This window comes from Galendromus occidentalis, unplaced genomic scaffold, assembly GCF_000255335.2.
Source record: "Galendromus occidentalis unplaced genomic scaffold, Mocc_1.1 scf7180000075389, whole genome shotgun sequence".
Classification (NCBI taxonomy): domain Eukaryota; kingdom Metazoa; phylum Arthropoda; class Arachnida; order Mesostigmata; family Phytoseiidae; genus Galendromus; species Galendromus occidentalis.
Genome location: NW_003803379.1, coordinates 253,233 through 276,053, shown reverse-complemented (window position 1 = coordinate 276,053; position 22,821 = coordinate 253,233). Strand labels below are relative to the sequence as shown.

The 22,821-nt window shown below is 53.0% G+C and overlaps 1 protein-coding gene across 1 annotated transcript; it reads left to right on the top strand.

The window, feature by feature from the left end:
* The first annotated feature begins 1,047 nt into the window (after nt 1–1,047).
* LOC100908244 (Kv channel-interacting protein 1) lies at nt 1,048–22,011 on the top strand. The gene is made up of 7 exons (XM_018641597.2): nt 1,048–1,146; nt 9,526–9,888; nt 14,397–14,497; nt 14,585–14,678; nt 17,370–17,474; nt 19,722–19,906; nt 21,901–22,011. Exons 2-7 carry the CDS (start codon nt 9,534–9,536, stop codon nt 22,009–22,011), a joined length of 951 nt encoding a protein of 316 aa, XP_018497113.2. The 5' UTR covers nt 1,048–1,146; nt 9,526–9,533.
* The last annotated feature ends 810 nt before the right edge of the window (nt 22,012–22,821 follow it).

The window sequence follows — 22,821 nt, the reverse complement described above, 5'->3', positions numbered from 1 at the left end:
CTACTCTTTCTTCTTCGTCAGAACGAAGAAGGCACCTCATCAAAATACACTCACGCAGGGAGGATTCCGGAACATTATCGGTCTTAGGATACTCGTGGGACGAATCGTAGAGTTTGAAAGTCTCGAAAGCTCGACCCACGACAACTTCAGCGTATGAACTCCAAGAGTGTATTTTCTGACGAGCTCCCCTCGATTGAATGCACGTGCCGCGCATCGACTCATGCACGGGCACGCGGCACCGAGAGAGGCGATGCATGTAGAAATGAGGTGCATCTCGAGGGAAGAAGACCGATTGAGAGAAATTGACTGCGACAAGATGGCAGGCGAAACATTGACGACTATGAAAGATAACAAGCAATCATTTCCAAAGTGGCTCCTGAGTGCTTCCTCCTCGGCTCTCCTCGCTCGGGTTGCATGGCCTTCGAAACATTGTGAGCAGTTCGACGGGGAGAAATTCCGAAGATTCTCTCTGTGGCTTCGAACAACTTCCTGTGCTGTGTATTCGAGAGAAAAAGACCGTCTCTCGCGTGGAACTGCCGGCGCTGTCGACGTCATCAGTGAGCGAAACAATACGACTGTTAATCCGAACGGACCTCCCACGGAGGCTAGCCATGCTGAACTTAGTCACAGGAGGAAATTGTACCAATTCGGAATCCTCGGCGTCGAGGCTGGACCTTAGTGTCGATTGACGAGGAAGTTTTTAAACGACTTTCCCATCGCAAGACGAATCCTGTTGGTTGATTCGAACGCTATGGGTATGCGCTCCGCTTCCATGATGATAAGCGTCATTCTGACGTGGATGGTGGAAATGTGGAGCAGTCGGACTGGAAATGGACCAGATGAAGAACTCGATCAGTTCCTCTGCCGTTTCCGAGGTTTCTTATTCGAAGAAAACGGATGATCCTCTCAGTGTTTGGGTCGAGTTTTGTGAGACCCTTTGTTCGTCGCCTCTCAGAGTTCGTCCCTCCTCTTCGGGCACGTGGGGATCCCTTTCCGTCGACTGCAGCGCCGTCATGTCCACCTGCCACAGGCCCGCTTATCGCCTTCAACTGCCCAAACCCCAGCGAGCTCTACACCTGCAACGTAGCCTGCGATAGGTCACCCGCTTGCTTCAATCAACCACACCGTCCCCGCTTGTAGTGAATGGTGAGTAGCGAATGAGCGTTGGGCAATGCAACTCGATGCGGCCGTGCAACTTGTGAACCTCCCGCTCCGTACGGGACTCGGCAAGCAGGGCCGGCCAGCCAGCCCTCCAGCCAACCAGACAGCGCAACAGTTGAGCTGCAACAGGTCTCCTTCTCGATGGGCGCTGCTTGGTGTTTTTAGCTGCGGCTGTAAGAACTCTGGCTTCGTTCAGACTGCGTCCTGGGAACTGTCAGCGCAATGCAGAGACCGGAAATATTGCAAGCCGTCTTTCGATTGACGCAATCGTGACGACTGACGAAGTGCAGAGCTTCAGATATTGGTCGAGATGCCGCACCGCTCGCAGCGAGTTCAAGTGTCAACCTCTCCTGAATATCGTGAGTAGATGGAAGAGAAAAAAAAAGAGAAATCGGAGACATGCGAGCTACTGATTGTGAGCGCCCCCTCGGTCTGCAGAGCCCACGCTCGGTGAGGGTTTCCCTATCCGAAGTTTACGTCCTGCTGGCCGACCGCGGAACGCGTGTCGTGTTGATGTTCTTATTGCTGTTTTATTCTTGTTCCCGAGCTCGCGGTAGTCGCTAGGGCTATACCCGTCGTAAAAAAGTCTTGTGACCATTATCTGGGGTGCTGTCGTGAAGGTCTCGACTTCGGGAATAGATTTGTCATTTCTTATTCCTCGTCGTCCCGTCCGTTTCTATTCGAAGGATGTCACGAAGTTGGCAAACATCTCTTTGTGTTGTTGTTGTTTTTGGTGATGGGACGAGCAGGAGAGCTTCGGAGTTGTCCGCCTTCGTCCCCACTTGACTTTTCCTCGCGCGACCCTCCCGTATCGTCTAGCCCCTGCCGTAGTCGCTATGTGTTCGTTTCCCGAAGTTCAGAGCCACTCGATTTGAATTTCCGAAACCCCAACGTAAAATAAACGGGAGCATCGTTGAGCGTCCTCTCTGGTGTCGCTCCGTGGACTCGCATCACTTATCCGGATTCTGTCTAACGTGTTCTTCTCCTCGTGGGAAGAGTCGCAACGCATCCAATCTGGCGACGGGAGCGAGTCTATGCGGAGTTCGCTAGAGTCGCTCCCGAGCAGGCCGACCGAAACCCGCTCGGGATTCAATGCGTCACGCCGGCATCGGCTTCGGAGGGAGCAGCGCGCCGGAGTTCGGGCGCATTCGACGTAATGAGCGCGACTCGTCATCAAACTTGTCGGCCGACGGAGCAACAGCTACCTGTCCAATAGTGGAGAGCTGTCGCAACCTTCTCCTCTGCCGGGAGGGGTTCGCGAAAGGGGATCTGGATCCCACTCAGTCCGTCGGCTCGCGTTCGACGAGTTGAGCAGGGGAAATCTGGGCTCCCGTGGGTTGCTCGGTAACCGACCCTCGACACCAACTCAATGATTGACCTACTGGCTCAACCGGACCGGGGAACGGAGAAGCCTCAAAGCTGGCAGGGCGCTCCCTCCGGCGAGGGTCGCCCGGCCCGAGAGCGGAAACCGAAGAAATCAGATTGACTCGGGCTGGGCGTTGAGAGCTCTCCGTTTTTCTGCGTGATCCACGGCATCACTATGTTGAGAGACGCCGTAAAGTGACCACGTCTACACGAGGTTCCTGTCCTCCGCGACGGTTTTATGCAAGTTTTGGGCGTAACGATTTGTCCACACGAGCCGACAAACTTGAGCGGACAGCGTTCGATGGCCGTAATTGATCATACTCCGTAATTGATGCTCTACAAACTTGGCCGGAGAGATTGTCCCCTACACACGCAATCACTGGAAAATTATGAACGAGCTCCTCCGTGCGCTCTCGGTGATAAATCCGGTTGAGCAGGACGGATACTCGAGCGATAAAGGCGGGTCGTATCGGGCTCAGCGTCCGGCTGCGAAGATAGACAGGAATTCGCTCCTTAATGCAAGGGGCTCGTTAGCACCCAGTCAGGTATCGCCAGTTAGGCCAGCCTTATAACTTCGTTACGGTGGGCCGGGGAACTTTCGGTGCATCGAAGGCTCAAACAAGGAAGCGACTGTAGCGGCCGTCTCCTTCGTGGTCCGATCCCCTAACTCTCCTTTGTCCCCGCTCCCCGCCACTGACATTGGCATTTCCGTTTTATTAGCAAAATACAGCTTCTCCCCTTGCCTGACTTGTGTCCTTCAAGGCACCAGACAGCCTCGGCTGATCTCCCCTGTTGCGCTCCGGTTCCTTTCTTCCTTGATCGCCACACGGCGGAGACCATAAAATCAAAAAGAAAAGAGGAAAGTCAGACGACCTTCAACTGCCTCCACTGGTCGACTATAACAGAAAGTAATCCTTCACGAAAGACCTCAGCAGCAGGAAAACAGTGACACCGTAGCACCGACTGAATTCTTGGTACTACCGGATGAAGTTGCTGTCACCGGCAACTTTCTCACTCTTCTCACCGACTGCAGAGCTCGGGCTTCCCGCTCTCTGTCTTGTCCTCGCTGAAGGTTCGCAAGGAAATGGGTGTGTTTTTCCCGAGTTTCCTCAATTCTTGTAATGAATTCGGACGAGACAACGGGCGAGCCAAAGATCTCCACGGACTCTCTTGAGCCAATCGATGAATGATAATTGTTTACAACTGGATGACGTGAATCGGAGGAACTCAATTCGAGAATAAAACCTCGGATTAGCAATGATGGCAAGAAGCAGACTCGGTATCGGGACCCAGGATCACGGGGTTTCCATGACTGAAGATGATGCTCGGCCGGAAATCAGTGGAATGGACTCAAAGCCGATCCCGAATCGCGTCCCGAGCGCTTCTTGTCTACTGTTGTAAACTCTCGCCGGCCGGAAATCCTAATCTATATCTCGGAGACTACTGGTTACGTGATTCCTAACGCCCCCTGATCGTTCGCGGATGGCAACCGCATGCATAATTCAACGACAGTGTGACTGCGGCTCTCTGCGGCGACTTGCCGAACAGCTATTCCGGGAAAACCATTCCAACGTAGGAACCTATCAGCACGCCCGAAGTGATATTCTATGCGATCGAATATCGGTCGTCCTGGCCCATATGTAACACTTTTCCGAGCATCCATCGAAACGCAACAAGCGTATACGCGAGTTAGGCGGATTTCAACAACGATTCAGAACAAAGTTGAGACGAGGCCAGGCCTCGGCGCTCCACGGGAAGTTTCCTGTGGAGACATTTCCATGAAGCTAATTAAATCCGTTCTGAGTGAAAGAAATTTGAATTTCAAAGCTCAGTGCTCAACCACACAACAAGCGAAACTTTCGGCAGACTGTGGGTATAGCTCGACTTAGTCGCTCATTGCCTCATTGCATGCCCAACGGAGTCAGACTTCTGCTGAGGGGAGCTGGCGAATATTTTTCAAGATGGGACCTGAGGCAGAAGTTTCGAAGGGACTCGACAATTCGCTGCCCGATGGTTCCGTCCGGCGCGGCGGCCGGGTGATCACTGGGTTCCGCCATCTCATCGAGTCCGGAAACTCCGAGTCAGGTCTACCAGCGTAGCCTGAACGGGAGTGACCAGCGAAGGCTCTCGGAAAGACGAGGCGGAGATGATTGCGCCGTGTTTTCGTCTCGTCAGGATGATTAACGCTGCGTCGTGACAGTTGAATCCGGGAAATGATGGAACAGTCGTGCATGAACGAACGCTCCGCGAGGACTCCGTTGTGGGAAAGGCTTTTTTGCGGATTCTGCCGCAAAGGCCGGCGCCGGCACTGTCAAAGTTTTTTCCTTCTGCTCCGTCCCTCCGTTTTTTCCCGCGAGGCAAACCTCTTCCGGAAGCAATTTGGCGCTTTCCGAACAAGCATTCAATATAGCTCGGGTTCAAGAGTATGGCCGCCTGCCGCTCCTTCTGCTTCGATCACTTCCTTCACTGTCATTCTGATCCGGTGTCCGACGAGATCTTGTAACAGCTCTCGATCGTGAAGCGCAAAGCGGCGGTCGCCAGCCAGATGTTTACTCCGGAAGATTCGGCCGGTTTACGTTTAGGCGAGGGTTCCGACCGCCAGCGGGCCGAGTAACCCGAACCTCGGTCGCCACAAATTCTTTTGCAGATTCGAATTCGAGTGCTTCGAAAAATCATATAGTCTGAGTTGTATGTGCCGTGTTCGTTGCTGAAATAGATGTTGATGGACCCGAGCCGGTCTGCTCCACGGCTCTAATTATTTCCCTAAGTACTACCCGCTACTAAACGCAGTGTCCTGATGGATGTGTTGCGCGACTTCCGCTGCTGTGGAACCTCGTGTCTGAGCTCCCGCACGGCATCAATGAATGTCCTCGACGAAAGCGTCGATAGTAGCAACTCGGCCGCGTCGTCCCCGAACACCCCTAGAGTACAGTTCCGGCCGCCGTACTCATGTCACTTCTACCGTGAGTGATTTCCAACGTAGATGTTTCCGCTACCTCGTTTTGGGCCGGTCCTATCCGGGACCATGTCTCGTCCCATGCAAGACCGGTTCCCACCTCCCCTCTCCCACATCCCAGGTTATGCTGACGCGCCGGGCCCCCATCCTTGTTGTACGTTGTCTCCACGGAGGAATCCTTCCCGACCGAGCGAACTATTTTGAGGGAAAACGCTCACGGGACGTCGAGACACGCAGTTCGGTCTGCTGTGGCTCCAAGCACTATTCCCGTGGAACATCTCCACCATTTTTCCACGTGGGAGTCGCCAGACGGAACGATTCCTCTGAGATGAAGCTCGTCTCGGCTTGAGCTTTGAAGTCTAATGAATCAGCTTGACGAGTTGGATCAACTCGTCATGTTGAGCTCCGGATTTGGAAACTGCGCTGTCGCGTTCCTTGCTTAAACGAGCGCATCTAAAAAAACGTACTGTCTCGGAACCACTGCTCTGAGCACAGAATTCGTGAATGAAATTCTCCGTTCGTGTCCGACATTATTTGCTTTCATGGCTGGGAACGAGCTTGCCGGTGCGGCGCGCCTCACAGCGTCGCTAGAACTCCGATGTGGTTGCTGGAACGAGCTGGAAACAAGGAACTGCGGTTTCCAAGGGGAACTTGGTCTATCCGGTCGCGTTGTCGACAATCAGACGAGGCAACCGGTGCCTCGGAGCCATTTGACAGGGGTAGTGCGTCGGAGGAGGAGAAGGAGCGCCGGCGCCGACTCGGGCGATGAACGCCGAAACGTAAAAGAAAGACAATCGAATCGAGTCGAATTGCCGGTCTCCTTCCGAGCGTGACTCTGATTGAGTGCAGAATTGCCGAAAACGAACACAGTTCCTGATTGGAGCGAAGGTCACGAATCACAGTGGTGGCAACGTCGCTACACCCTCCAACGGCACCGCCGACGCCGCTGTTAATGGGGCAAGCGGAAAAGCAAGGAACTTGCCAGCTTGCGAGCGTTTTGGGCGCTTCTGCGCTGGCCGATGTTGTCACCGGGGCAAAGCCTCTCTAGAGGAGAGGACAGAGTCTTTCGTTCATCCGTCCACCATTCGACCATCGAATGAGTGAAAGAGGAGAAGAAAGAGGGCCACCCGAGTCTAAGGCGGTTTGCTCGGCCGGCGAGCCCACTGGGCCCCCCTGATGCGCCCTCGAGCGTTTTCTTTGTCTCCCATCCCGAGATCAAAGCGCTTCCCACGTCTTTGGGGAGTCTGAGCCAGAGGGATCTACGGGCATCAAACATGAGATAGGGGACGCCAGCCGGCAGAAGCCGACAGACCGAGAGATCGGCTAACGGAGAGACAACAAAAATCTCTTCAAGCGTAGCCGAGGCCGTTGGGTTCGACTCGACGACCCTCTCAGACTTGATCGCGATAGGAAATCTTCGGAATCTCAGCTCCCTGCGCGTGCCTGAGGCTCAATGCATGCGGGCTATCTTTCGTAGTGGACAAGCTACGAGCTTGCGAATGAAAATATACCAACGATTTACTCTTCGCCTGGAAACGCCCTACCGAAGGCATTGGAAAACGGAATATCGCTTCCTCGATACTGGCTCGATCTCGATGATTTCAGAGGAGGAGGGGGAGGTGCCAAAGAGTCGAAAGAAGTTTGTTTCCCGCCACACGGGTGCCCCGAGTCTCATCTCAAAGCTTCGACGTTCTAGCTCCGGGTAAACTGCAGAGAATTCGGACCATGGAGATCGCGGCACTATCTAAGAATCTATCATTCTGGAGTAGCGCCCATGACGCATCACGCAGCCCCGTGCGTTTCGCGAGGAGATAGAGCGGTCGGGACGAGGGGGGGCGCTCTGTCGAAGCTGTTCTGGAATTATTTCAGGGATATAGTATCGTACGTTTATGGTTTGTTTCTGTCGGGTACACTCATAAGAATTATGGAATGAGTTCTAGGGAACGAGGAATGCCTCAGCCCGCTCGATGATTCCATGAGCTCAACAAGCAAGCCAAATCCCAAAGAATCCGGAAAAAAACTCCGGCGCCCCTTCCAGGGTTCGACGCTGGCGGAGAGCGGATGGAACCCCTTCGAGGCGTTAGCAATGCCCCCAACTATCCCGCCTGGTTTAAGCGCTCCTTGTTCGTCCTGTCGCTCTAAATATATGCACCGATGCCCGGTAAAGATCGAGGACAGTCCCTTCCCGCGGTATTTTTTTCTCGAGACACTCGCCAGCAGACAGATCTCTAATGACTCGAGCCACAGCTAACAAGTGTTGTACAGGAGCCCGAAGAGCCCCTGGCAGCAACATGTCAATACTAACTAAGTGGTATCTTCCTCGATTCTCGGGAGAATTGAAGCGGGACTGATTGCAGAGACCAGGGGAAGAGAGACGCCTCGCCAGCGATGTTGAATACATAGCTGCGAGATACACCGCCTCGTGAGGCCGAGGCGCTGAGTTTCCGAGGGCGGGTAGGTCGACGTAGTTATGTGCCAGCGTAAGCAAACTCACGCGGCGCATAAAGTGAAAAGTTGCACACGTTTTCTTAACAGCGGTCGCGAACGCGCCGCCGTATCCCGGAGTCGTGTATTTTCCCTACGCCTTCACAACGCGAAATAATCCTCACTCTCTGACAGCAGGCTCCCGACATCGGGCGAGAAATACGGGAAGCCCACAGGAAACCGGCTGGGTCGGTCTCCGGGCGGATTCGACCTACGAAAAATATCCGAATAAGGAAGCGTGCGGGACCCTACCGAATTGCTAGCTCATGATTCGTTCAATGAGAGTGTTTTTATCTGCGCTTGATTCGCGATGCGGCAGCACGTCCCTGATAAAGAACGTCGAACTGTCGGGGAGTGAGAGCGGCTCTTATCGATCGCTTCGCGCGGCATGCGATATTGATTGTTGCGTCTGGTCATCGTAAGAGCGGAAGCAGGAGATCGTTTGAACGCTCAATGCTCTGATTAATGGTGCAACAATATCATTAGCGGAAAGGGAATCTCACAGGAATACGGACGGCTGGCTATCGTTGATCATGACACGGCGAGCTCAGAGACGCCACGCTGCGAAGGCTCTGCCTCGTTCGGTGCGAATCAGAATGACTTGCTCGCGATATGGATTCTGTCGGAATTCGGACGCACAAACGGGGGAAAGACGACCGAAGTGGATCGTGAACTCGAGCTGCACCCGAGAAACCTTTCAATCCTGGGCTGCTCCTCTTTCAGTGCATTCGAACGTATAAATAGCATCGCAGCGCGTCGCGGGTTTTCTTTAGGACTCCATTGTCAGCGCAGTGGAAGGAGGATCCTTGAGCGCACGTGGGATTCACTCTGATTGCGACGGCAGACAGGGAGGAGAAACGCGGGAAAATGGCACTCGAGATATCCGGGACTTGCGCGGCGCTTATTGGGATTCAAGATTGGATGAGGTTTCCGGTGTTCATCGGAGCGGATTCACCACACAGCAACGTTTTGAAGGGGTTCGCGAGTGCATAAAACGTAGGCGGAATAACTTAATGAGCGAAGCAGCTCGGATCTGGCCGACTTTCTGCTGCTCGGGGAAAAAGAGGATCCACGAACCAGGGTCAACGACAGACAAGAAAGGATTCGAATTCTGTTCCACACAGAATACATCTGTCTTAGCAACTGAATCTTGATGGAATTCATCAATAGATCACCGACGGTATCTGGGCTGTCGTTGGTCGAGCATTTATCGCCACGATTTAATTCTCCATCGATTTTTCCTCTGTACTCGAGCCCAAGCCCCACCGATGCGAGCCACCCGAACGAGGGAAACAACATCGCGTCATTCCTCGCACTTTCGCTGTTCCTCTCAAATGAGCATCGTGTCTGCGGACGGGAACCGGGGAGCGAAAAGTGGCGGGTGAGATTGGAGTTGTCGGTATGCAATCGTTCTCGCCGGTAGTTATGAACCCGGTCAACCTTCTGCCCGAGCTCTGATGCCTCCCGGTCGATAGCCACGTATTCCTCTCGCGGATAAGTCGCAAAAAGATGGTCCGTCTAAACTTTCCTCATTGTTGTTGCTGTTGTTTTCTTTGCAGGGCAGGGAATGCCCGTGGCCTGCGATCCGTCTTTCAGTCGACCCGGGGGCTCGGAGTCGCTGAACAAAAAGACAGATTCGAGCAGTAGCAGGAAGACATCCGAGGTGTCCTCCCCACAAAGTCCCGATGGCGGAGCGAACCAAGTGAATTCAGACGGCAACTCGACGTCGAGCGCTTCAATGGCTCCAGGTCACCAGCAGTCGACGACAGCGACGACAACAGCGACGACGACAACCCCGACATCAACAGCAACAACAACAACAACGGCAGCTACCGCACACACCCGACTAACTTCATCCGTGCTGCGAGCTTACCATCGACTCTTTAAGAGCTTCCGCAAAGCATGGACCGGCGTGCGCTTCGGTGAGTGTTTTTCTCTCGTCTGGGTGATTGAGTGAGCGACTTGCATCTGTACGAGCGTGGCGCAGACTCGAAACTCGGACTGACGCTTTTAGACCGCTCGGTGTTTTGGTCGATCCGTGTCGTGCGTGTAGGTTCTCGAGACTTCCCGACGCTCGAGTCGAGACGATGCGTGCGAGTTGATTTTGATTAAAAAGTTTTGGATATTCCACGACAGCGAACAAGAAGGGTGCCTGCTCCGGAGGAAGATGGTCTGAGACCTCTGAAACGTTTTGTATACACTGAGTGAGAAGAACACACGGAGTTTCGGTGATAAAGAAAACTGAGTCAACTTCTCCACCCCGAATTTCCATTTGACGAGGCCCCGCAAGCTCTCGCTGGGATCGACCGGCCGCAGCGGAGCATGTTTTCACGTCCGATGGTCAGCTGCCGTGCTTTTCGAAAAGCCCCACTCAAAAACTTAGTTTAGAGTTCCACTCGGGGCGCTTTAGCTGTCTGCGCGGAAATTCATAGCTCCTACGAAAGCACAAATGTGCCCGACAAATCGTATCCAGCAAGAATCTGTTCAGGGATGTTTTTCCTGTCTCCGGACGTCCGAATAGTGAGCTCACTGACGTGCCTCCATTCTCTTCGAGCGTAAAGATTCAGAACATTTTTGAGGCATGTTCCGTTGAGGTCCATGCTGTGTACGGCACCGAGGAGAGAATTCCACTTAAGCGTAGAGGGCCGATCGAATTTCTCCGTATTTGCTTTAGAATCCACCCCCGTAGATTCATTCCTCGATTCAAGATTGGACGTGTTTTAATTAATCGTACCTACCGTTAATATACGACATGAGTAACGGCAAGGTTCAAGTTCCGAACAGAATATCCCCGGTACCTGGGCTTTCTCGGACGAAAAATGAAATCATCTCTGCCTGCACTCGATTCAGTGCGCCGATCAGCGGATCCGTGTCGCTGGTCGCCGATCAGTCATTCTCGCAATCAGACGATCGATCGCGATGGCTGACGATAAGCACAAGCATCGGAGAGGGATGACGAGCGCGAGTATTCGAGAATTAAATGTCTGGCTTAAGATGGACTCGCTCAGAGCGATTTGCAGCCACAAAAGCGAGTCCGATAGATTCCCGAAACGCTCAGAGGCGTCTGAACATTTCTCTGTCATGACTCATGACCTTGGTTATTTTCGAGAGGTGAAAATCATGAGCTCGGGAGTACACGCTTGTCCGAGGGAGGGGTCGCCGGATTCCCGAGCCATGCGCGTCAAGCCGAAGCGACCGGCGGGAGGTCCGGGACCTCTCGAGATCCGATTGCATTTCACGGGTTAACGGATCGCTTGCGTAATGGATGACTGCAATAACACTGACACGCCGCATATGGGTGAACCGAAAGAATACAGCTGTGTACTCAGAGCTCCGGGTCCGGTCAGGCCCGAAAGACGAATAAGCCTGAAGATTATCAGCGGTGTAATGGGAGCCGCATTCGGGTTACTTTGGGAACGAGACATCATAATAAATCTCGCAGCATCCCATTCCGTACTAAAAGGGCTCGAAACGATCGCAGACAGTGGGAAGATGCCCGCATAAAAAATCTATTACATTTCCACTCGTTAGGGCCGGGGGAGGCGACACTAATCTTGCTCGCCATAATTCTCCCCGCCGACATTGATGAGCAGCTGACGAGCAGATGAATGGCGCAACCCTCGAATGCCTGAATGGAGCATGTCTCTCCGCGGTAAGATTGTTTCCAGTTTCCCCTTTTCCACTCGATTCGGAGGTGTGGCTGAGCGCCAATTACCCACAACATTGGCGGCTGCGGTCGCGGTAGAACGCACGGTCGAGTAGAACTCGCCGTCCTGGCTGCCCTCCCGCCGCCGTTGTCATCATCGTAAGCTCGAATACCGTCGAGTCTGCGCGCCCGGCAGCCTCTTATGAGATCGATACACGCTGTTGCCATAGTGGGCAGATCCTGTGGTCACCTCGGTGTCTCGCCGTCTTTTCCGCGTGGACTCATTCTGCTCGAGGACTTCCGGTGTCGTGTTGGATGTCTTCGACGGGGATAACGGCTACGGAGATGACAAGTTCTTTTGCGCGATTACCGTCACGTCGTCTGCCTGGCTAAGTACCGACGCTCCGGCTGGAGGCTGGGCGGGCGGGTCTATGAGGCGGCAAAGACGCTCTCACCTGATGCGGCCTCGCTCAGCGCTCAACACAATGGGCCTCAATCTGAGTGGCCCTGGGGGAGTGACGGGAGCCATAAAGATTAATGAAGAGACCTGATGGTGGACGCCGCCGTCGCTTTCGAAGGCACCGGGGTCCCCGGTTCGATAACGACAGCGAACGAGTGGAGCAATATTTGCTGATGTAGCTCCGACGCATTCGTCCCGTTGGACGGTCCCTCGCCCTTGCCGTTCGCTCGACTATCCGGTGCTGGCGGTGGTGTCGCTGCAATCCGGGACCACAATGCATCCGGATATACCTTCCTCCCCGTATTCTTAGACAGCAGCTCGACAGGCCGGATAAGCGACTGGATCGGGCTCGACCAGCCGTTTATCCAGCCACAAAACTCACAATGACTCGGTCTGGCTCCCTGAGATATCGCCCACGGCGTCCGCTCACTATGCGGCTCGAATCTCCAGCGGAAATCTAATTGAGGAATCCGCTGAATCGGCATAGAAAGAATCATCAAATGAAGCGTGAATGCAATTTCCGATGTGCGGCTCCTTTCGCAATCAGCTGTAGAGTAACTTCATCGGGACTGTGCGGGCGCTGCTGGCGAGAACGTCTGAGCTTTACTTTTGATTCGCCAGAGTCTTTTCTGCTAGATTGCCCCCGGTTCCTAGTCTGCTTTCCTGATGGCCGACCGCTTTCTACAATCGGGAGCAACCACCCACCTGCTCGTGAGCTCAATCTCGGGGACGCTCCTCCGCGGGTCCTGCTGGCCTGCCTGTGCGAGATGACGGAAATTCCGTGCCTGGAATTTCCGCGCCCAGACATGAGGACTCTCCCTCCGCAGATATGTATCGACCGAATAGTGTGAATTAGCGCCTGTCGGATCGACCGAGGCATACAGGTAATGAGGTTTCCGTGGTGAATGTGAAACAGAATTCCTCTGCGCTCGGAGATCAATTCGCGGTGAAGCTCCGACTCGAAAGGATCGTCGAATCACCATCTGCTGCAGGTGGTTCGGAGTTATAAGCCGATCCGGAAAAAGATCCCTGTTCGGTCCAGGAAACTCGAGGCACCACAACTGGTGAGCGCTCGGCTGCCCGTGTTTTCTTATCTGACCGAGATGTGATCCCGCGTCTCCTGCCCCCGGCTCCTCCGACAGTCTGTGAAAATTCCTCCCGGTGTGAGCAATACCTCATGCTCGGCTCCGTCATGGGGACAGGTCATTCAATTTAATTTAATCATATCAATAATCGTCGAAAGTAGCGCATACGAAGAGCCCCCGATCGAAGCTCAGGAATTTCTTCCGAGGAATAACAGAAGGAGGAATTCGGTCTCCTTTTCCAAAGACATTCTCCTGTCAGCCCACACAGAAGGGGAGGTGGAGCCGTCGGATTCTCCATTGGAATGAAAGCGAGTCAGCACCAAACCTGTGCCGTCAGGAGTGTGAATGCGGTTAGTCGGCTTCCCGGGTCGAGGAGGGAAGATCGTCGGCACGAGAATTTTTCAATGGCTCTTGCTCCCCGGCCTGAGCTTGTCGATCCTCCACTCATGGCCCAGTTTCCTTTCTTCCTCCTTCCTTTTCGACCATTTTCCAATCAGGCCCGCCTAATCCCCGAATCGAGGAAGCTCGCCGCTATCAGCAAAGCGCCAAATCCTTCTGGGCTATCGAATATTGAAAAAAAATTGCTGACCGAAACTAGGCTCCTCTCATTGACCCGCATCAATCTATTGCCGAGCTGGTAATAGATTGAGGTCATGCCTCGGGATAGAGGTATTACTCCCAACGTGGGTTGCTCAAGCCCGCTTCCGTCCTAGCCCGCATTCTTTTCCTTGCTTGATAACTGCGCTTGCTTCACCGCCCGTTCCCGAGCTACCTTGTCTTGCTTCCCTTTCCACAATCATGCGAATATGACGGCGATCCCCTCCAGAAGGGGGGAATATTTAATAATTCGTCGGATGGTTGGCTGATTACCTTCGGCTCCCAATAGGGCTCTCCCGCGCGCGATAGGACCGCTATTGAACGAGCCGAGATTCAACAGCTCCCTCGAGGGACGTCATCGCTTTCTCGCAATCTCCAATCCCCAGTTTCTGCTTTTCACTCCCATTCTGCAGTGCGGGAAAATGGAATTTCAATGTAAATTATTTCGCAAGTTCGCTAGCTTGCCGCGCCCTCTAATCATTGCGCTCGTTAAAATAAGCCACTACCTAGATTTCATTCGCGCTTCACGAGTTTCCCATGAGTGCTGCTAACGGGAGAGATTTATCTACATCGTCGTGTGATACCGACGTGTCCTACCACCAGGTCTGGTGTCCTTGCGTAATCGATAGGAATTCTTTCCAGACGATGAAGTCGAGGCGATCCCCCTCCCCGCACCTCGCCACCAACCTGATCGCATCGGGGACCTGCTCAAGAGGACCAAGTTTAACCGCAGTGAACTTAAGGTCAACTCTCTCTACAGATCTTTCTCGCCAGCTCAGATTTGCGCTCAGACGGATCGTTCATGGATTCATCCCTCTTTCCCATTCTAGGTTATGTACCAAGGCTTCAAACAGGTTTGTCCTAGCGGGCTTGTCGACGAAAATACTTTCCGGGATATCTACGCTCAATTCTTCCCCCAAGGAGGTGAGTCTGAGATCGATTCCATAAGAAGGTATGACAAGCTTTTAGAAGATATCCGGGTCAGGGGCTTCTCATTCGAGCTCTGACCCCGTCGGCATACCAGTGGATTCCAGGATGAGCTCTTGCTCCGTGAATGTGCTCGTACTTCGACTGGCGCGGAGCGTAGCTGGCGAGGTTTGTTGTCTGATTAAAAGTTGCAATTCGAGCTAGGACCAATTTGTTTAATTGACATAAAACTCAAAGCTTCCCAGGCGGGCTCCCAGCCAGTCGCGTTGTTTGCCTGTCTCCTAACTCGATAGTTAGCTAACCCTGTTGTCACAAGCCATCGACTTGATTATTCCAAGATGGAAAGGAAGGAGTTCCGAGCGCTTTTCGCGGGACTCGAAGTCTTCCGATAGAGCATGGGAGATTCCTTCCCCGAGAGCTCTCACTGGAATTAGCTCCGTAGCGGAACGGTTAAGACTCTAAAGCAGAGCGGGAGAAGAGGAACCTACTGGTCGGGAGCGCACAGGGCAGGCCTCATGATGCCTCCGATATTTTCATTTACACTCAGGAATAAGTAGATTGGATGCATAGGAGCTCCGCTCCTTTCCACCGGAATTAGTAATCTGGGTAGTCATAGCTCGAGACTTCCGCGAGCGAGTCCCTACGACGTTTACTCTGGGGAGAACTTTCAATAGTACTAGATTCAAGATTGACCTCATGCGGAGGCAGAATGGTCATCAATTGATGGAGCGATTCAATCGAGATTCGGAAGCAGCAGGAAAGAAGCTGTAGAAGTTCGAGCTCCTTTTCCTGGCTCCGAGAAATTCATTCAGCGGTCGATGATATGGGTGATTCAGGGAGAATATCAGTAGAACCAGTAGTACCTGGTAGAATGATCAATTCCGTTCTCTGAAATATTGAATGGGGAAAAATACGGACCTTGAGTTAAGGCCGTTCGGCTTCCAAGTCAGAGATAAGAGTGAGATGATTCTGGTTCATGAAGGGCTCGTTGATGGATTCGACGTATTCGCATACATTGAAACGCTGAACTAGCTGCTCTCAATGGCGAAAGAGTGTCCGATTTCGAATGTGACAGGCAATAGTTCTTGCGGTGTACTTCGAAATACTCAATTGAATAGCAAGACATCCCTCCGATCTCGTTATTCGAGAGGCCCGATGTAATCTTCGACTCCGTCTTGGAAATCTGTGTGCTCAACTGCGAGGCCGCATGCATTCCCCTGATCATTCTTCAAGCGATTCAAACTGCGAACTGAAGCACACGCTCACGCAAAAAGTATAGCGGGTGGATTCCGGACTTCTGCGGCAAAATACGTTTCTCTCCCCATCGACGCGACGGCTAAACCGTTTTCCTACCTCTCGGTCGGGAATCCTCTCCGAGTCTCAATACATCCCGCTAGGTGATTCCGGAAAGTCTGCAAACATTCTGGGGGTGGAGATCCAGGAGAGAGGACAGACTTCATTCTGAGAGGAAATACCGTCCTCCTCTTCGACTGAGAGCGGAGCTTTCTTCCAGTTGGGTTCTCTTAAGGGTCTCGCCTCGAGTTCGCTCACTCGACAAAATTAACTCCTAGCAAGCGAGGGACAGCGAAACCAACTCGCGGCACCGTTTTCAACGAGCCCACTGTCTGGAAGGGTCGCTCCTCGCAGACGCTCCCAAGTTGCGTACTTGAAAACACATGAAGCCCTTCCGTACCGTCGCAGGTTCCACGTGCACGGGCCAGGAAGACAAAAGCCGTACGAATGAGGGCGAACGAGAGCGTCCGTTCCCACCGTCGGAGCAAATTCAATATCGAGCTCGGGACCAGCTGTATTCGTGTTTCGAGTTCCATGTCAACAAGCTTAATTGAATAAATTTCGTGACAAAGAATATCTCCCTTTCTGGCTTCACTGCCCCAGGACTCGGGCGAGTAACTCTCTGCAGCGAATTATTCCCTACCTAAAAGCGCCTAGACCAACATTGAGATCTGCAGTCGACCGACCGTAGGAGACACGAAGTCCGCCCCCTATGGAACCTGGCAGCTGAGGGCGAGATGTAGGTAGCGACCGAGTCAATATCGTTACTAGCGAGCTCGAATTCGGGAGCGACTGTTTCATCTCCTCTTTCCTCTGTGGATCGCCTCGGGTTCGGAGTTATTTCTCGGCCCGAAAACCACTACCCCCACAGATCATCGTTCGAGAGCCGCTCGCTCGTCGGAAAATTGCCGTCGTCCGGGCGAACCTGTCTGAAATAAACTCGACAAACGAGAACGCAGAGACGGGAAGAATTGCAAAAACTCCCGCGATATCCGGGGCGAGGGAGAAAGAGGCACAAGGAAAACGCCGACGCTGCCGTCCGCCTCGCTTTCGCTTTCCCAATTCCCAAAAAAACTCGTCCTATATTTACCCTCGATGATGTCGGAGCTCTTTTGAACTCAGCTGTCAGCCGGTCGAACCGCTTGCTGCAATCGAATCAGCACCTGATTAATTCTCCACGCAGACGATGGTATTGTCCCGGTTCTGCCCGGGACAAGCAGCTGTGTGACAGCTGATTACGGGGTATGAGCTAACCACGGCCTCGGGGAGGGATAGAGAGAGCGTTGAAGTCTCGTCTCGATTCAAGATCGATGTTTATTATTCGTCCAGGCACTGTTTCGATACTAATTTTATCATGTTACCCTGCTGACGCATCTCCCTGAATTACCCTTTCAGACGCAACTCTGTACGCGCACTATCTATTTCTGGCGTTTGATCAAGACCACAATGGGACGGTTACTTTCCATGACTTCGTCACTGGCTTGTCTGCCCTTTCGCGAGGTAAGTGGTTGTTGCACAATCTCCGTCGCCGTTGACTGCGGCTATTATATTCAACCAGTTTGTTTTGAAGTGGAATCCTGTGCCTACTCGACGGGCACTAGTTCGCTCGGCGCACAATTGTAGGGCGCGGGAGAAAAATTGCAGACTGCGTTCCTAACCACCGGTTCCCCTGACAGCGAGCAGAAACTCATCGCAAGCGTTCCGGTCCCTAAGCCTCAAAGTTTCTCAGGGGCTGTTCAATGTGGAGTCAATCCCAGTTTCGCGTACACAGTACACGCGTTTGGTACGTTGGTGCCATGCCGACGAAATACGAACACTCACAACTAGGGCCGAAATCTCGCTGCTGCTTCTGACAGCTTCGACATGTTGGGGTTTTCAAATAACTGGGCGGCTGCACATCTCGGTGGAGAAAGAGAGAACGGGAGGCCAGACGGGCGCAAAATGCGGAGAGGTGGAGGAGGCCGAGCGAGTTGGGAAACCAAACAACCAACTTCACTCGCTGCTGCTGCTGTTCTGATTCTGCCCTGGTTCCGAGTCTGCGAAAAAACATGACCAAGAGCCAGAAGCCCGCTCCACGCACATTCCCGCGTCACATCCAGAGGTCCGTCAATTTTCACTCGAGCACAATGTTTGTGCCCCGACGCCACGTGATGCACTGCCGGAATCCCCCGTTAGCCGGTGAACTCGACTCACTCAGTCACTGATCGATTTCGTTATGTAGATGAGACGGAGACACCGTCAAGGATAACCAGAGCAAGAAGAGAACCACCGGCTCGCTTCAAGCTCCACGAAGCAGGGTCACTCCATCGTTCCTTTCGAAATGCTCCTCTAAAATATGACGGGCAGCGTACTGAACCAAGTCTGTGCGTTTGACATATCGCTCGAAGGCGACTTTCAAGAAACATAGGCGCTTCGGAGATTTTTCGGGGTCCGTCAGTAAACCGATCGGTGGGTCTCTCAAAACTGAATTTCCCATCCCAATGCTCCTGATAGAGTCCTTCGAGACATTCTCTTCTCAAATAGCGGATTCCCTCCGCATTTCTGGAGTGCTCCGGAATCGTGGTCGAGACGACTTGCCTCATCAATTGAACGTGGCTCCCACGAAGAGGAATGCTGACATAAGCTGACGTCTGTTCGGAATTATCGCTTCGTGGTTGTGCTCGGAACGAGGTCGCTCCCCCAGACCGAGGCAAAGAACAAGGGAGCGCATCTGGAATTCCCCGTCACGACGCAACGTCCGTCCTTGTTATCTACGAATTGAAGCTTCTCGTACAGACAGTTCGCGAATCGACCTCACCCAATCAGACAGAAATAACAAACAATATCCGATTATTTTCATTCTCTTATCAAGGCCAAAAGGCTGCATGCTCGATGTCGTGCGCTATTCTGGCAACCTCCGCCAAAAACTCAGACGGATAAGCCGCGAGACGCTTCGACAGCCTTCTCGCTGCCTCGATGTTTTCCCTGAACTTCGTCATCTATGCCGGCGGCGCCGTAATTTTTTGCCTTAGACCTCCTTGGGCGGAGTAGACCTCGGGCTTTTAATGGCCCAAACGAATTAAGCTCCGACACGCGGACATTATCAGTCGTCGATTCCCAAAGAACGACGACCACCGACCGCTGTCACCATCAGTGGCTTTATTCACCGTTGGTCGAGCTCCGGAGAATGGCGTCTGACACGGCACGTTATCTCGCGTCAATCCGGTCATGTCCTCAACTGGTGTCGAAATGACGAGTGAGATGTTGACGCGACTGCACGAGCCGTCATTTTGCTGACGGAAAGTTTCTCGAGAGCCATCGGTCATTTTGCTCCACCCGATTTGAAGCGCGAAATTCGTGCGGAGCTGACAGAGGCTCAGCTAATCGTTGCGGCCCTTGCGACACCTGGGACCCCCCATTCACAACATCCTGCCTCGCTGTAGGTGGCATCGTATTGTCGAGAAACTCGATCACGTTGGCGAGCCAGGTCCATACCTGCCAGACCTCTGCGGGCCTGTATCACTTGTTGCACGTCTCACCGTGGAGTCGGACCCGTCGAGTCAACTCCCTCCCCGGAATCGAAATGGTCCTAGAGCGTCTTGCGCGCCGTTCCTTCCCTGCTAACTGAAAGAACCCGCTGCCGATGTGACCGCAAAGCGGACGAGGTTGCTCGGCGAGCCTCCAGAATTCCCATCTGTGGAGGAAAATGAACAAATGAGGTGATAGCTGGCGGACGGGATTAGGATGAATTCCCAACGGTACTTTCAGGGTCACCGCTGGAGAAGCTCCGATGGACGTTCAATTTGTACGACATCAACGGAGACGGTTGCATCACCAGAGACGAAATGATGGAAATCATACACTCAGTGTATTCCCTGAATGCAGACAACTCGCCCGAGGGACCGAACGGCACCAACGAGGTTCCACAACAACACGCTAACAGGGTTTTCCAGGTGGGTTCATTGTGTGCGACGAGTATTCCATGCGTGGCCGCGGATCTGTCGCCTAGTAGCAGCAGCAGCAGCTTCAGTAGTGTCGTTGTTAACAGTGAGCGTCGAATGCAGGGGGATGAACACCGGAGCCGACGGGAAGACGAGAGCGGAAGTTCGCGACACAATTCGACGCGAAGACTTCCCGATAGCGGGGAGTCGACACGTCGGCTTCGCACGCCGCCGCCGCCGCATCCTATTTGAGCGGGGACTTTCCGCATCTTGACTTCACCCAATCAGATTTGAGCTAGGATCGAGTGCGGAACATGCATCAGAGCCGATTATGAGAACGATTCTCGACGATCCACGGCTTGGAGCTTCATGCTGACACCGGAAGGGATTTTCTCCATTCTCATTTTGGGAATGCCGGGGTCTCGGGACAATGAAGGATCTGGGAAGATGTCTCCGAGCTCTTGTGTGACCCGAAATAGAAACATGGAAAACTGCGTCGAGTTGGAGACCGTGAGTGTCGAGGAAAGAATCTACGCAGAACGAACTCGGCACGGAGCTTCCCCGGTGGGCGGAATCGAGTCTCCAACCCAAAAATTATCATCTCCGACAATTTCGTTCAAATAATTCTAGTGGATTAGCGTCAGCAACGACACGATCGGGGATAGGCGAGTGTTCTCACGTAGAGGATGGCGAGACAATATTGTTCGAGTATCTCGGTGGCGTCCTCCACCGGCCGAGAATTCAACGATATTTTCAATCACCGAAGACTTTGAATCAGTGTTGTTTCGGTCGCGTTCCTTGTTTGCGGGTTTCGGAAAGAGCCGGATCCTTCATCCTTTCAGCCTCGTTTTTTCCAATCCTGCTCCGCTGCGACCGGTTTGCGCAATCTCTTTATTCGAACGTCCAGCGGCTGGTCGAGCGGAAACTCGAACGACAACGGACACGAGGTCGTTCAATCAGGGGACCCAGGCTACGGTTCGCGAGTTTTTCCTTCCGAACGCTTTCGACGAGAAATCTTCGGCGTCGCATTCAGATCTTTGGGATTAGTTTCCATATTTGAGCTCGGACTGACCGATCGCGAATCGCCGAATACTCGCCAGTGGAAGGGTGTTGCTGTAGCACTCCTTCCGAGGAAAAATATCCGTCGGAGACATTCGATGGGGACGCGGTGCGGAGGTCCCGCCTAGATCTTGGAGTGACCGATCGGCTACTGAGGCGTGAAGTGTCCGAACGCCGATATATCGGTCCGGTCAGGTCTCTCATCGGAAACCGAGTACAAAGGAAGAACATCAGGTTCCCGAAAGTGCTATAACGATTGCGGACGAAATATCGGTCACGGTGGTGCAGGTGGAGCTGCCGTTGAGCTCGAATCGCTCAGCGGAATGTGCGGTCGATCGGCAACGAATCAAAATATTCCACATGACTCCTTCCTTCTACCCTGTGTCCCTATCTGCAGCATCTCGATATCCTCCTCTTCACGCTCCTTTCCGGTGCCCCTCTCATGTTACTCTCTTTTCCCTTGAGCTCCAGTTTCCCTCAGTATTCCTCTTTTCCTTCATCTGGGCATCATCCTCGCTGTATCGACATTCTCTGGTCAAGGAGCCGTCCGTTCCTCCGGCGGAAACCACCGGCTTGTCATTGACCCCTCCCCCGCTCGCGTCTGATCCCGACGCTGTCGATGAAATCTATTATCGCCTGAGGCTTCTCCCATCGTTTTCCCTCCTAATCAGGCTGACCTCGTTATAATTCGGACAGCTCGAGAGGAAAAGCGAACCCACAGACTCGGTCGTCGGCCCCTATGGGCTTCCGCTCCTGAGGAAAATTGCGAGGAAACATTCTCCTGAGATGAAACACAATGAAACTCGAAGTTTTGCTACAACATATCTTTCTTGTATTATCCCTGATAATTCGCGGCAACGATCAGGGTCAAAGCCTCTACGTTACGTGCGGTGCATGACGATAGACAGGAGCAAAGATCTAAAGCGAAATCACTTTATCGTCCACAGAAACTTGACGCCAACAATGACGGCATCGTCACCTTCGATGAGTTCGTGTCAACCTGCTTGAGCGATCAGAACATAATCAAGTCGCTCTCCATCCTCGACACCGTCCTCTAACATGCCTCCGTAGTCGCTGTTGTTATAATCGTCGTTGACGTCGCGTCAATATCGGTCGGAACATCGTTTCTACCGCAATCCAACCCCTTTGACTCCTGCGGTCGGTAGCTTCTCTTTATCGTTTGAGGATATTCCATTCTTTCCGCTTCTGTAGATAAAGGACTACGAGAACGACGTGAACGGCAACGACGTCACGATTATCATTGTGTTCAGAAACCGTCGCGATAAGACTGACGCGGGCGTTTAGACGGCATTGGTGACGGTAACGGCTACAGCTTCGGACGGACGACTTCGAAAGCTCGAGCAGCTGTCTGCCGCGGTATTGGCGGCCGCAACCGGTGCCATCGGCGCTGTCTATCTAGAAAGGTCTAAAACCAAATGCGAGCCACACCTGCTTCGTTCTTCATTTTGCTCACATGACACCACCACTCGCTCACTCACCGAAACATACAGTGAACGCGTAGAAGCGGAAGCAGAAAAGGGAACACAGACGAACATTTAGACAGAAGAACTGACCGGAGGTCAGCTGTGCAGTTTTGTGGATGGTTATCCAGGCGTTTAGTGTAGAGAAACAGCAAGAGTATGTTCCTCTGCAGAGGCCAACAGAGTTATCTGAGGAAATGTTAATAAAACTACAAACAATAATGGATCGAGACAAAATGTATGAAGAATCGATAACAATTGAAAATAAATAGACGGTTAAAGCAGATATGAGAACGTTTACACCATGCTCTTCATTTCCCTCGAGGAAGGTGCCGTGGGCACGGGGCTTCCCGTGAGAGGGTAGCAGTCAACGCCCTTGTCGCAGAC